Source organism: Protopterus annectens, chromosome 8.part0 (genome assembly GCF_019279795.1).
Source record: "Protopterus annectens isolate FY-2018-M chromosome 8.part0, PAN1.0, whole genome shotgun sequence".
Lineage (NCBI taxonomy): Eukaryota > Metazoa > Chordata > Ceratodontiformes > Protopteridae > Protopterus > Protopterus annectens.
The window spans coordinates 177,047,124-177,063,639 of NC_056741.1; the positions used below are offsets into that span (position 1 = coordinate 177,047,124).

The 16,516-nt window shown below is 41.1% G+C and overlaps 1 protein-coding gene across 1 annotated transcript in view; it reads left to right on the top strand.

The window, feature by feature from the left end:
- Positions 1 to 14,930, top strand: part of LOC122808693 (asialoglycoprotein receptor 1-like) — a 659,094-nt gene extending 644,164 nt beyond the window's left edge. The window contains exon 6 of the mRNA XM_044079681.1: positions 14,474 to 14,930. Within this exon, the coding sequence (XP_043935616.1) occupies positions 14,474 to 14,642 (169 nt within the window). The 3' untranslated portion in view covers positions 14,643 to 14,930. The remainder of the gene's footprint in view (positions 1 to 14,473) is intronic.
- The last annotated feature ends 1,586 nt before the right edge of the window (positions 14,931 to 16,516 follow it).

Below are 16,516 nucleotides of genomic sequence, written 5' to 3' on the forward strand. Positions count from 1 at the left end.
TAACTGTGGGGTATTTTGAGCATATGTATTACTACACCATTTCTGACATGCAAGTAGTGTCTACTTTAACTTATTGACAGTCACCATTACGTGGGATTCCCCACCTTTCTGCCTACTGTTATTACATTTCACAGGGAGTCATTGGGGCACAGGTAACTTTTTTTGCAAATCAGGGACATCCCTGTAAATCAGTCACAGTTGGGAAGTCTGGCCTCGTACCTATTCAAATATGGTGGTGTTTATCCTGCTCTGATACTGTGTGGGGTTTATAAGGTGCTACTCTAACATTATTACCTACTAGCATGGCTGTTTGTCTTATCACACTAATGTAATTCAATTCCACAAGAATTGCCAGTAAAGATACACGGAACAAGCTTTGTGTAATGGCCTTCCTATATTCCCTTTACATTCACTCCTTGTATTTCATGATATATTTTTTTCAGCACCAAGTTCTTGTATATTTGCCGTGGCTCAGTGGTAATTCATGCAGACTAGTGTTTCCAAGGTCTGGGGTTTGAGACTGACATGGGTATTTTATTTTGCTGATGAGCAGACTACAGGCCTTGTCATACAGAGTGACTAAGGCACTTTTAAGCAGTTGTAAGCGGGTTTGCGCGAGTTTGCGCGATGCTTAGCTACGCTTATCTACACTTAGCTAAGCGCACACAATCACACACACACTGACTACTGCTTAAAAGTGCTTACTCCCGCTAACACCCACACTAATTTCGTTTAAAGAAAAGAAAATGGGGAAATAGGAAAGTGGTGAAAAAGGGGGCACAAAGAGGGTAGGATAGTAGGAAAACAAGCTCGGGAAGTGCAGGAAGGATGTAGGGAAGGCCCATAGCTGCCCATTTCTTTATCAGCAACAGCTGTGTATATGTGTGAAATTTGGTGTGAAATTTGAAACCTTCCACCCCTGACAGAGGGGTGAGGACGACAAAATATGTTGTACTGCCAATTAGAATTATTGGTTTACATGTCCAGTGGACATGTGTGTGAATTGGGCAGCTATGTATGGGGCGTAATTTTTTTGTGGGAACAGAGTGTCCTTTTTTTTATTTTTTTTTTCAGGTGAGAGTGGAATGTGAGGTACAGGAAGTAGGTATATTTGGGGAGGTAGGTTGGGGAGGTTAACAGACAAGACAAACAAGATGCATACAGGGCAGAGTATGACACATGTGGGGGGTAAACACAAATGACAGGGACGGATGTTTGGTTATCGCAAGCCCATGAGCCCGCAGATGGCAACAGTGGAACTGAAATCCCCACCCATAGGCAGTTACCACTGCGCCTTCACAGCCCAGACCGGGGCTGTGCTGGGGGCTGGATAGGACAGGCAGGCACACCCGTGAGTTGCGCCACCCTCACCTCAAGCTGGCTTAAGGGATCATTCACAGAACACCTGATCTCACTATGCACCACAGACCGGACCCTATGGAGGTTGAGTGGAGGCTCTCCGGTCACGCTTGCAGAGGGGGGACGAGCCCCATCCCCTGCAGCACTTCCACCCGAAGGTGACACAGGGCCACCGGAGGAGGAAGTCCCGGCCTGGGCACTGGTGGCAGGTGCACTCGACAGCTGAGGTGGGAGAGGTGGGTCTGCTGGAACACGCCTTCCCTGTTGTCCTATGTTTTGCAGTATTTTATGGCATTTTGGGTTAGTAACAAACAACACCATTCAAAATTATTTGTAACAGCATGCATAAGTATTCCCATTAGCTAAACACCCATGAATTCCGAACATTGAGCAGCAAGCATTACACATGCATATTTAGAACAGCAGTGCACATTCCAACAGCATGCAGGGTTGATTGGTGGCAACAGGCCATCAGGTTTGGATATGTGAACGGGGCACATGCATCAACGTACATGCAGATATGTATGAACCAACAGGACAAATGCCCATGGGAATTAATTGTGAATACACATACCCGGTTTGGTGTGGAATGGCATCATTTGTGAAAATAGGGTAGGGTGGGGAAATATTACATTAACAACTTAAACTACCTATACATATACTAGATGCAGATATGTATCCCCTACATGTATTAGTACAGTTTCCTATATGTAACCTTAGGAATGTTGGTGATGGGGATGTTACTGCTACATTAATATACATTCCATTTTTATTCATATATGTTCATATCTGGCTGTGTTCAGGTACAGCATCCTGCTACATTTGATTTATATGGGTCTAGACAACTGTGGATGTCCAACATTTCATACAACCATACTATTTCCATAATGCAAGGGTACAGCAACATATCCAATTTATGGGATGGACACAGTCCAGGTTCTGTATTTTATTTAACACATTACACTCTTTGGTTGTGGCTGTCTCATTCATTTCATTATGTAGTGACTGCAGTATACCTTTACTCCAGACTTATTACAGCTTTCTTGGTAGCTTCAAACTGTCTTTCTCACACTCTCTCAATTATTTTATGTTTACATTTCAGAATGGTACTTAATTCTAGGATTTATTAACATTTATTACTGGGTTACGACAATCCTTTCCAGCTGACTCACTTATTTCATATGGCAGAATTTACAAGGATGTATTTGACACTTGTCTATCCTTTGTTGATTGATTACCTCTCATTTTCAGGCTGCAGCAGTTATCTGATATTACAATACAGGTGGAAACTCTATTTGAGACTTGTTTAATCTTTATTACTGGATTGCATTACACTCTTTTCCAAGCTGCATCACTTATCTAATCTTACAATACTAGCAGACGCTTTCTTCTAGGCTTATTTGACCTTTATTACTGGGTTACAACTCTGAACTCTTTTACAATCTGTCTCACTTATATTCTATAACAATACCAGCTAAATAATTACTAACCTGCCTGGTGGCGCAACCTCAGCAGCCTATCGGCATAAGCTCGCTGATTCGTGTATCTAACACCTGCAGCTGTAATATAAATGAAGTAATATTGGAACATACCTCTCCATACTATAGGCTAGGATAGCACTTCTTACATACTTAATTACATGGATACTTACTCAGTAGTGGGGCATTGGGCATTTGGCGGGCCTCCTGGATCCAATGGTTCAGTTGGTCCTCCTTCCGTCGCTTCAAGTCTGCATGGTGATGACGGACCTGTTCACCAGTCCTTGGAATGCCTGTGGCACTGGTGAGATCATGTGCCAACCGGTTCCACGCCTCTGACATATACGCACCCCAGTGAACCTGGCCCTGCATGAGTTATGCTTCATGATCATGGACTAGGAGCCAAACCATATATTTTGACGCCTCAACACCCCACCTTTGTGCTCTAAAGCGACTTCCCTCTCCTGCACCTGTCATCCTGACTGCAAATGGGTACCACAGTCAGTTATGCTGTGTATTCCTGCCTATGGGGCTTATATATGCCGGTTTTCCCGCACTTATCTGTGATTAGCCATTTTGGATATTTATCAGCTTAAAGCAAACCTGCTTTGTCATGCTTCTATTTCCATTCATTCCTATATATATGCTAATACTGCATTTCTCAGTACAGCTGTTATGGCTTAGTGGTTCAGTACTTTGACTATGGTGCACAGTATCCCTGGTTCAACCCTTGGCATTGCTTTTTTTTATTTTACTACTGTCTAGACAGGCTAGGAGGTGTGAATGTGTAAAGGCGGCTTTGATACAGCTTGCCCAACGTTGCCCGACAGTGAACTGGTTGGCGCGCTGCACAGCTCCTCGCAAATGGCTTATGCTGGGTAATGCGTTATTTAGCTATGAGCACTCATATTACACTGGGTGAAGCGCTGCCCAGCTACGGGCACTCATTTTAAGTGTGTTAAAGTGGTGCTCAACTCTGGGCACTCATATTTAACTTGTTAAAGTGCTGCTCACCTACGGGCACTCATATTAAGCTTGTTAAAGCACTGCTCACCTACGGGCACTTCTATTCAGCTTGCTAAAGTGTTGCTCAGCTATGGGAAATTATGATCCTTTTTTTATATATTATTATGTCGGATTTCTTCAAAAATACATGGCCCATTTCATTACATTTTACTTAAATTATAGTTATATATAAATATCAGGGGATTGTTTCATGCTTATTTAAATAAAAATGGAGAATTATGTTGTGGGGGCTCGAACCGTGACTACCTCCTCTTTGGCCAACGTCTCTACCGCTACGCTATTGCTACTTGGCTTAAGTTGCATATTTAGATCCTATATGCTTTTCAATGTCTGCTAACTGTGGCTGAGCGGAAGGCATAACCGCGCAATCAAGTGCAGCTACGGGCAAACATTTTGGAAATTATAAAAAAAAAATTAAACTGCTATTTTTACATTTTACATTACAGTTGGGGTTATAGTCTGTGGGGATGTGTGGTGTTGTGTTCCTTGACATTTTCGTGGACTCGCTCGTGGGTGTTTACTTTCAGGACTCTTACTCTTCTGGGGGCGTGTCCCTTTGCAGAACTTGGCATTCGGACACGCCCCCTACTTTCCTACACGGACCGTGTTAGCCTAGGGTATGATTCAGCATGCCCTCATAGGTTCATAGGTTCATAGGTTCATACTAGGCTATCTGCCCGAGGGCATTTACAAGCCTAGCCCATCGTTTTGTGGCTTACGCCACCCCTTCAGTATGGGGAACTATACCCATTATTTTGCTGTGCCTCTGTCGAGCAGTGACACTGAGGTAATCCCTGGGGTATATCTGCGATCTCCCATCCATTGGTCAAGATTTCTCTTGAACAAGGCCAGCGAGGTGCTCTGCCTCACATATACCGGGATTTTGTTCCACAGCATAGGGAGTCTTTGGGTGATGAATCTATCCTCCAGCACGTCCTATTAATAGCCGTGGTCGAGGTTTAAGTCTCCGCCCTTGTGGCTCTGATGGATCTAGATTTTTGAGGTGAAGCATATTCATCAAATCTGGGTTTGACATGGCCTTGTATGTTAGGCAAAGGTCACCTCTGAGCAAGCGGTACGCGACTGAATAGAGCTGGAGTTCTTTCAGTCGGCAGCATAGGACAGATTTTTGAGACCCTTTATCCGCTTGGTGAGGAACTTTGTGGCCTCTCCAGCTGCTGCAAGTGTCGGGTCAGATACATTCCAAATGGGGCATTGTACTCAATCATTGGTCTGATGAGTGATGAGTAGAGGGAGACAATGACCTCCCTTGATCTAGATGAGAATCCCTTCATGATAAGGTGGGCAATGTAGAAGGTCTTCCTAACTACTTTAGCTACATGGGTGTCGAATGACAGACTACTATCCACCTGGGTCCCCAGGTCCCTGATAACTTCTTCTGTGCTCAGTGGATTGCCACCTATTTGGTAGCTAGGGTAACCTTGTTTTTCCCAAGGGTATGACTATGCATTTTTGGCATTTAACTTTAGGCCATGGCTCTGGCACCAGTTATCCGCTTTCTGTGAGACCCTTCTGAAGGATATCTGTGTCAGATGTGTTTTCTACTATGGCCCAGTTTGCAGTCATCTGCAAACTTTGTCAGCCATAACCCTCCTGTGTTTGCTTGTACTGGAGAAGTAGATGCCAAACAAGAGTGGGCCCAGGACTGAGCCCTGTGGGACACCACTTGTGACAGGCTTTGAGTCTGACATGGCGCCAGCAACTCTGACCCTGTGGGTTCTGTCACTCAGCCAGTTTGCAACCCATCTTGTGATGTATGGGTTAATATTTAAGCTGATGAGTTTTTCAATGATACCCGAGTGGGGTATTGTATCAAGGCCTTCGCCAGATCGAGGTAGGCTGTATGGACTGCCTTTCCCTCATCAATGGCTTTGGTGACTCTTTCAAAAAGTCAACCAAGTTTAAAAGGCATGATCTGCCTTTGACAAAGCCAAACTGCCTTGGATCCAAAGTCTGCAAATTCCCTATGTCTTTATTTATGAGGTCCATTATGATCCTCTCCATGGCTTTGCAGATAAGGCTTGTCAAGCTAATGGGCCGGTAATTTCCAGGGTCGGTGGAGGCACCGCCTTTGTGAAGTGGGACCACAGTTGCAGTGCGCCACTCCCTGGGTACGTATCCAGAGGTAAGACTTTGATTAAACAGCTGTCCTAGCTGTGGGTTTAATTCCTCATTGAGTTCGTGGAGCACACAGCCGGGGACACCATCAGGTCCCATGGATGCTGTGTTTTTTGCTTTGGAGAGAGCAGTTCTCACTTGGGCGTTGGAGATGTTTGGGGGGCTGCAATCGTTTGGTATAGATATCTCTCCTTTTGGGGGGGGGAGTTTGCACTGAACCTGTCAGCCAGTATGTTGGCAATGTCCGTAGGATCAGTAATCTTCACATCGTTTTGAACTAGTTCTGAGCATATCTGGGAGTTTCCTCCCAGGTTTCTAACATAGCTAAAGAAGGCCTTATGATTGTCTTTTGAGTCTTTAGCTATTTTTCTCTCAAAATTTGCTTTGGATGATTTTATGAGAGCTCTTAGTTTTTTACTTATAGTGATCAAGGGTGTCTTACCTTTTAAGGATTTTGCTCTATCTTGTAGTAGCTTCCTCCTTTTGTTGTAGAGTTTGTTTATGGCTGGGGTCCACCAGACTGGACGCTTGCCTTTGGTACAAAGAGTCTTTGTTTTGCTTGGGATTGCCTTATCCATGCAGTCCTGCAGGTGCTGGTAGAAGGCATTTGTAAGTGATTCAGTGGCTTGTGTACTGTTTTCCACTGGCTCGGGGGCCTTAAAGGAGACCACACTGGTCTTTAGAAGTGTGAAGTCGGCTTTCGAGAAGTTCTTTACTGTGGTCTTTTTTATTTCAGGTGGGGGTGGGATGAGGACCTCCAGCGAGATTAGTTTGTGATCTGATCTCACCAGTGAGGGGTATACTTCCGGTGTTGAACATTGTGCTCCCATGTTCGTGATGATGAGGTCAAGTATGTTATCTCCTCTTGTGGGGATGGTAACTAGTTGTTCCATGGCATTTGAGTTTATGAATTCCAGGAACTTTTTGGGCTAGGGTGTTTGGGCTTGAGTAGTGTTCCCAGTCTATATTAGGGTAATTGAAGTCACCTAGTATGATGGTGTTTGGTGATACATTTATCCCCTCTAGTGTTTTCAGGAAGGCCATGTGAGGTTCCTGAGTTTGTGAGGGTGGCCTGTAACATGCTACAATTTGCAGAGCAGTCTTGCCTATGGTTAATTGCACCTGGATGGTCTCCGATGCATTGTGCGTTGCCACCAGTCTTGAGGTGTTGGTGTCCTTGATGAATATGGATACCCCCCCTCCTTTCTTGGTATTGTCCGGATTTTGTGGCCGGAACGCATGATATGAGGTAAAACCTGATAGTGCTGGGGTGCTCTCAGGAGCCTTGAACCAGGTTTCTGTCACAGCACAGACATCGATGTTCTCCATACTGAGAAGGGCCTCAAGTGCGTGCATTTTGAGATTCAGACTTCTGGCATTGAGCAGCATTACCCTTAGTTTTTTTCCTTTTTTGTGTTCTAGGGTGGTAGGTTTAGAATTTGAGCCTTGCCTAAAAAAGGCACTATGGGGGTGGCAAGAGCCTTTGCCAATATCCGAATCCCAGGGTGACAGGTGCAAGCCATCCCTTGAGCAGCGTGGCTTGTCCAGCATGTCATCCCAGGCAGACAGACACTGGATCCCCTTTGAATGACACCAGTGTTTAAGCCAATTGTTAAAGCTGATCATCTTATCTCTGTATTGTGGCATCATTCTTGGTGAAGGTAGGATACTGCTCAAGGTCAGGGTCATACCTGCCTTGGCTACATAATCAGAGAGCTCCTCAATGTCTCTTTTCATGTAGTCCAAGGAGGTACGTCTCAGGTCGTTTACACCAGCGTGGACAATGACTGAGTCGTATTTGTACCTGCTGTTGAGAGACCTGAGTGATTGCATTATGTGGCGGATTCTAGCGCCCGACAGGCAGCTTACTGTGACCTTCTCCTTACTCAGTCTGGTGAGCGGACGCCAGTGTGTCTGACTATGGAGTCACCAATGACTAGTGTGTCTGGCATTTTGTTTGGCCTTAAGGGCTGTGACTGTTTGACACTCTGACTGTGAGGTCTATGTGTTGCAGGTGATGTGTTCTGAGGTGGTGGTTGTTTGGGTGTCTGCTTTGGTGGCCTCTGCTGTTTAGGTAGATTTTTGATCAGAGCCTCCGAGTATGTCTTTGTGTGTTTATGTGTATGATTTGAGGTTGTGATGGTACTATGTGAGACTGGGTCTATAGTGTGTGTGGTAACCTTCTCCTCCTGACTGGTCTTGCCAGTCCTATGTTGAGAGAGCTCAGCCTCCAGTTTGGCCGTATAGTTGCATCTCTCGCATGTATTTGTGTTTTGTGGGAGGAGGAGAGGGTTGTCTGTGTACATGAGGCAATTGTAACATTGCCTCAATATTCCCAGGTTCACCAGCTGAGCAGGAGTGGACACTAGCAACTGATCCCTCGACATGCTAGAAGGAATAGACAAAAAAACTTTAAAGAAGATTCTGGGGGACGTGGGTGACCGAGAAATGGGGGTTTGCCTTTTGGGGTACTATCAATGACAAGAGCGCCAAATGTGGGTGACCGAGAAATGGGGGTTTGCCTTTTTGGGGTACTATCTATGACAAGAGCGCCGTATCAAGGTAATAAGTACTGTAGGAGCAAGTGCTAGGTTTAACAGATAGAGAATAGTCTACTTGGAGTCAAGTAGAGATGATCTTTTTAGTTATAGGATACGCTGATTAGATCAGTAGTATAGTTCGAGGAAGGTAGTTTTAAGGGAAAATTTGAAGAGTGTAATTTAGGTAGCCCTAATAGTTTAAATCTGCTTAACCGGCGCTGCCCTAGTGTGCAACAGTGGCAGCTCACAAGAAACTCGCTTAAATCAGCAAACGCTTAGCGTTTTTTATATCAGGGGGCTGAAAGAAGCTAGGAACTGGCCCAAAACGACCAATAAACTACAAGTTGCTGGCTGAAACCTCACAAAACTGGACCAACAGGCAGCTCAATGCTTCCCACTCCCACTGGTAAGCAAGGGAACTTCCTCTCTTCCAAATTAGGTAAAGAATCAGTAACAGGAACTGCAAACAAAGCCCAGGGATCAGCAAGCTCTGAAACTGGACTATTCTAGCTTAGTAAGGCAGGAAAACAAGAGATATTTTTTTTTTTTTTTTCAGAAAACAAGCAGAAACAGATACAGTAAACACTTATAAATGCTATAAATCGCTATCACAGCCTACACAAACAATTTGCAACAGTTACAGATTTTACAAGTAACAAAACTGAGAAACAAGTGCAAAAACAGAATAAATGCAGAAAAACAGTAACAATGTATCAGCAAGCAGGCGAAATACAGTTGCTAGATAAATAGAAGTGGAAAGCCACAAAAATTATACTTAAATCAGGTAAAGTCGCTTTTTTAGCTCTCTGAAGCTTGGATTACTCTGCTGGCCACCACGAGGATCTGTGCTGAGTAGGTACAAGCCAAAAAACGCGCGTTTAGCGTTTTTTATATCAGGGGGCTGAAAGAAGCTAGGAACTGGCCCAAAACGACCAATAAACTACAAGTTGCTGGCTGAAACCTCACAAAACTGGACCAACAGGCAGCTCAATGCTTCCCACTCCCACTGGTAAGCAAGGAACTTCCTCTCTTCCAAATTAGGTAAAGAATCAGTAACAGGAACTGCAAACAAATCCCAGGGATCAGCAAGCTCTGAAACTGGACTATTCTAGCTTAGTAAGGCGGGAAAACAAGAGATATTTTTTTTTTTTTTTTTTTTTCAGAAAACAAGCAGAAACAGATACAGTAAACACTTATAAATGCTATAAATCGGCTATCACAGCCTACACAAACAATTTGCAACAGTTACAGATTTTACAAGTAACAAAACTGAGAAACAAGTGCAAAACAGAATAAATGCAGAAAAACAGTAACAATGTATCAGCAAGCAGGCGAAATACAGTTGCTAGATAAATAGAAGTGGAAAGCCACAAAAATTATACTTAAATCAGGTAAAGTCGCTTTTTTAGCTCTCTGAAGCTTGGATTACTCTGCTGGCCACCACGAGGATCTGTGCTGAGTAGGTACAAGCCAAAAATGCGCGTTTAGCGTTTTTTATATCAGGGGGCTGAAAGAAGCTAGGAACTGGCCCAAAACGACCAATAAACTACAAGTTGCTGGCTGAAACCTCACAAAACTGGACCAACAGGCAGCTCAATGCTTCCCACTCCCACTGGTAAGCAAGGGAACTTCCTCTTCCAAATTAGGTAAAGAATCAGTAACAGGAACTGCAAACAAAGCCCAGGGATCAGCAAGCTCTGAAACTGGACTATTCTAGCTTAGTAAGGCGGAAAACAAGAGATGTTTTGTTTTTTTTTTTTTCAGAAAACAAGCAGAAACAGATACAGTAAACACTTATAAATGCTATAAATCGGCTATCACAGCCTACACAAACAATTTGCAACAGTTACAGATTTTACAAGTAACAAAACTGAGAAACAAGTGCAAAAACAGAATAAATGCAGAAAAACAGTAACAATGTATCAGCAAGCAGGCGAAATACAGTTGCTAGATAAATAGAAGTGGAAAGCCACAAAAATTATACTTAAATCAGGTAAAGTCGCTTTTTTAGCTCTCTGAAGCTTGGATTACTCTGCTGGCCACCACAAGGATCTGTGCTGAGTATGCATGGCATGCTGACGTCATACCGTTCAACTGCAGCCTCCGAGTAAGACATATTAAGTCTTACACCAAGGTTTCTTGAATCCGGCCCAGGACATTTACAAAGAGATTGCAAATCATAGATTTGTCATAATAAAGCAATAACAGTAAACAGAAAAATATAAGAGCTGAGCAAATAAGTACTTGTGTACATTGAACAATTTTTGTATTGAGCAACTTATGTATAATAAATATTTTTACAGTGAAATGTTAGATGTATATACATAAACCTGATAGTTTTAAAATTAAACCATAAACAAATTTAGCGCTGGGTTGTGTTATCTCCCACTCCTAAGCAGCAAAACACAGCTAGTTTGCTTCTCACTGGAAAATCACTAGCCCTGCTGTAGTCACAATGGTCAGCCAAACAGTGGTTTTAGCATGGTGATAACGAAAAAAAATATTTTTGTCTGTGCACCTGTAGAGAGACAAAGACTAGAAACAGTCTTGAAAAATACAGAACAGCTTAGAGGAATGTAGCAGTTATCTATAAAAAGTACGTAGAAGTGTTTGTCAGTCAATAACCAACAAATTGGTAGAATTTCTGTCAGCAGAACAAGAGAAAACATTGAAACAATGCAACACCATAGCTGGTCACATGACAAGGAATAATTGGTGATCTAACAGCAGCATCAGAGTCTCAGGGCAGGGAACTAGCAGTCTGAAAGCACTGAGTGAATAGTTGTCCTAATGCATGTGGTATTACAGTCTTACATGGACAAACCACTTGTTTCCAGGTCTGTGTTTCATTTTTTATCATTGTTGTTCTCAGAATGTCTTTTAGGGCTAGACATTCATTTTTATTCAAGTAATGCATCCTAGGATTCTTCAAATGCTCCAGAAGGTCAGCTTAAACATATTTACTGTACATCTGTTTAGTGTGGTAAAAACACATTCTTTATTCACAAATATTATAACTGAATGCATGTATGCCCATGACTTAACACCTCTGAATCATGGTTTGCACATTCACATATAGTTTGCTTTCATTTTCTGTAAGGATTCCATATCATAATCATAAACTAATGAGGTAACAGGAAATTTAAGGTTGTATGCTTTTATCCATTTGTGTTATATTTGTTTCATTTCTATACAGGGTATGTCATCCTTCTTTAGATATACACAGTCTATACATTCTATGCTATTATTATTTGAGAAAATATCAAAGATGGGATTTTTTTTCTGTTCCATGCAGTTACTCTGACACAAGTCTCAGTAAAATTGTGAAAACATGTTTCCTTATAACTTTATTGCATTTAAAATAAATATTTTGGATAAGTCTGACATATGTCAGTTTGCTGTACATATAGTCTGGAAAAGAAGAGTTGAGGAAGATTATGATCTCTTTCATGTATGTATTACACATAGAAGCAATCATAATCATTTGAGTAAAGCTGCAGAATCAAGTTTCATGATTTTTTGAATACTGACTTTTACCACAAAGAAGCAAGACATCTTTTTTTTGTATATTTTCACTAAGACTTACTGAAATCAAATATTGTTACAGCTGACATCTGTAATATATCCCCATTTTCATTTAGGCCCACCATTAACTCAGCCTACTGTATAATTTATTTTTAGATTTAGGTGATGTTATTGCACTGTATTACCACCTTTTTCTTTATGTACCTTTCTCCATTACCCTTTAATTCCTGGAGAGTACACTCACTGACTCAAATTACTTGGGCTTTATTGTTTGAGATCATTAGCTCTCATACCTGTCTATTTGCTTTATATAGGAATGATATGTTTTTAATCAAAGTGTACAACTGTAACTTCTCCAAGATCACAAAATCCCAGACAAGGAATGAGATGGATTTATGTTTCATTTTAGTAATGACTTTGCCACCAATGCGTAGAAGCCTTAGTAAGAACATATTATGCGATGGGAGATCTGTGAAGTCCTCTCATGGAGATGTTGGGTGATTCCCCCTACACTCCACTAAAAAATATATTTTCCATATTTTCTAATATGTTTTGTTTGCATGACTGCATAGAGTATCAGGTACAATTGTGTATGTTTTGTGTACTCAAGCTCTTGTGCTTCATGCAGTTGGAGTTCAGCAATTTAGTCTTGGGCTGTATAGTTTGGACGAGATGTAGTAGAAACCTTTTCAACCTCATATTTTCCTCACATTATATAATCACTCTTGCTTGTCTTACTACATTTTTACTGTGGCTACTTTGATAGACCTATATTTTCTTTTGTGGTACTTACTGTATAGGAAAAATCCTAGTCATACAATGATTCAATGTCAGTGCGCATAGCTTATGAGAAAATCACTGGTTAACAAGAAAAATCATGTTACATGTGATATGCTGTTGTATATTTTAGAATGAACCCCTCATAAATAGGAAACATTCCATCTAGAGTGTATAAAACTGTGATTAGACAATCATGATGTTTGTCTGAATTGAATTGTTCATAGGTGGCAAACCCAACATTCCCTTTTACTTACTGTGATAATCTCAGAGGTTGTTATTGCTTGGAAAAATGCTAACACTTGATTTCTATACAGAGTCAGAAGAAAATATTTTTCTCTTTGTGATTTTGCAACCACATTTGTAAACTTTGACTTGTAAAATACAATGGTAAAATATGTCTTATTTGAGCACTAGTCTATCAAAAGAGCACTTTGATTGGAATACACAGAAATGCACACTTACTCAAAAGTTACGACAACAAGAGTGAGCATATAACAACTTCATAGCTTCATGGTTCTCTGGTCCACATAATTACTCCTGTTAACTATATTTGGATGTAAAACAATGTTTCATTTTAAGTATACATTCATTTATTTAAATTTTGCAAGATTCATGATGTTAAATTAACATGTATATTGACTTCAAATGCACTGTTGCATTTTAAACAAGATGTTTTGTTTAAAATTCATTATGATGGTTTTTAATTAATTACTCAATTTCTATTTTAATTATTTAATTAATAGGATTATTGTCTAACAATTGGCCTACCAGATGGATTATATAAACTGTATGGCCACATAGCCAATACATCTTGAAAAAGCCTGAGATTGTCAGGCGAAAGCGCTCGTTTTTATTTGTTTTGTGCCAAAATAAAGAAGATTTGCTGCAGTTTTAAACGATTGCTATTTGGCTTTATTCATTGTGGGAACCACTTGAGCAAAGAGAATCTTCACATGAACTCTGGTTTTGTATTACAATTTTATTCCGGTGGACTTTGGTTTGCTTAGAGGGCTGAGTAAGTGGAGCTTCTGGTTGGTTTTCTTACTCCTGTTAACTACACAAACTACTTTGTATTACCCCATTTAGATCAAACTGCGCAACTTTGTAAATGTCAGCTTTTTTATCAGAAGGCTGAGTACAGAGTTCCACTAGAAATGTGCTTCACAAGCACTTATTTCTAGAAAATGAACTAAAATACATTCACTTCTTCAAATGAGACAGTTTCAGCAGTCACCTCAATACCAAACAAATAACACTATTACTACTTGTTGAGTCTTTCGGCTTTTCCCGGTTAGGGGTCGCCACAGCAGAACTCCGGCCCGCTAATGATTGGCAGATAGATTTTTAAATGTCAAGTTGCCAGCCCTGACGCACAACCTTCAACGAAGGTACGCCCATTCACGCATGTCTCCACGCAGAAGATGCTCTAGCTGAGAATCGAACTGAACAGCGTCTTATTGGGAGGCGACAATGCTACCGCAGCACCACCACCACAGTATACTATTACTACTATTATTACTAATTCAAACTGCAATATTAATGTTACAGAGAAAGAAATGTTGTTTGAATAATATTGTATTCCTGTGCTCAGTGTAACCTCTCATCTCACATCATTTTTCTTCATAGGTATTGGTATAGCAAAGAGCCTGATAACTGGAGCAGTGGGGGATCCTCAACAGATGAAGACTGTGCTGTGATAAGACCTGATGGTGGATGGAGTGATATCAAATGTACAGACACTGAAAGGTGGATCTGTGAAAAAGTAACTTCTGTATGCTATGTAAATAAACCTTAATCAATGACAATAACAAAGCCTTCAGTCATAAACTTTTGCAGGGAAAGTCTTGCACAGCTCTGGAGAATTATGTTAAAAATAAAGCTATATTTTACTAATAAAAGTAATATGAGTAAGTTTTCTAACCCCCTCAGCTTATTTGAATCCAAAATCTGCAGGTAATCTGACACCACCAATAATGTTAGCATGTTCTGTGTATTTTTTCTTCTTAGCCATACTGTTGACTTTATACAATATTTTACTGAAAATACTGAGTAAACATTTCTCACCATTGCTGTTTTTGTCTTATGAGCATTAGTTTTTCATTGATGTATTTAAATGTAGAACAGAGAATGCAAAAACACCTGCATTTCAGTTTTTTCAGTTTGTTATATTTCTTTTGATGAATGTCCTTTGTACAAATACAAGTGGATATCAACTTTATGCAGCAGTACCACCTACCTAACAAGTATATGTCAATGTTAAATGCTGTCTGACATTTTATTAGCCACTTGAAATTAGAAAGAAATACAGTAAGAGGCGTTGTCAGGTGTAGTGGGTGTCAGTTTTAATAAAAAAAATATTCTTGTGAAGTTAAGAATGTCACATAGGAAAAAGTTAGTGATGGATAAGTGTAGCATTGTACATACATTGATGCCTTTTGTTTGCATAAATACCATTGTGTGCTATACTCTATGATATCAAAAGAGTAAAAGATCATTTTAAAATAACTAGGGGAAGGAACAGTTGTCAGTGTAGTAGACTGCAAATAGATGCACCCCGGGATTCATGAAGCTCGGCACAAGGCTGGCGTCAGGCTTGCGCCAACTGTGCGGCATACAGATGGCGCAGTAGCACCATATACATATTAATGAAGGCACACTGCTGCCACAGCCACGTGCATAGGAAACGAGTGCAAGTGCATGGGGTGTGTCGAAGTGCTGCACGGAGACGTGGAAATGTTGGCTGTTGACGTGCAACCTAAAATGCTGAATATTACAGTCTGCCTGCAATAGTAATCACACCTGTCAGTGTCTGTGGATACTGAAATGTATGCAAAGCATGCAAGACAGTTCTTGCGAACACAAAATTAAGAAGCAAACACAAATGCATGTTAGCGAATATTGAGTCTCCATCCCTCAAACAAATGACATTTAAAACCTTGTGCCCGTATTCTAATGCAGTGTTGATAGTTATACCAAGTGGAAGTGAAACGCATCATGTTAGCATGCTGCCAATAGCTAAGTCTAGCCCAATGGTTAGGGTTAACACCTGTCCCACATTGTGAGGGATAGTACACATCTGGGCAGTTGCATCCATACCAAAACCATTATAAATGTAAAATATCCTGCAACCATATGACATAATTATGTCCCACATCGCATGTAATAGTCACATACAATAGTTATGTCTGTATGTAACATACCACATGTTACAAGAAATAGAATAAGCAAATAAATGAAACAGAAGGAGCATATAAACTGCTACAGCAATAAGCTAACATGTAAGCATAAACAAAAGTATTATCCGTTGTACTGACTGTGGGTATGTGTTGTCCTGTAGAATCTGATTTGTGTCCGGAATATATCCCATCCTGGCCATATAAAAAGGTGGCAACCCTACCAATGGCCAGAGCATTCGGCCAAAATCCACCCATCTGCGGTGCAAGCCGTTCTTGTCAGGATGTGTCAAAGTTGAATGGGTATTACCCGGGTGTACCTACCATGTCATGAAAGATAAGTATTTGCATGTACCTATGTGTGTGATGTACAGCATGTGGAAGGTGAAAAATGCTAGGGTAGTCCTCACAACCATACAGGTACCTGACATATGTAGTGTATGCAATGTGTTCCCTTGACCGTGCCATGGGCCATCAACCAAAGAAGGTATGGATG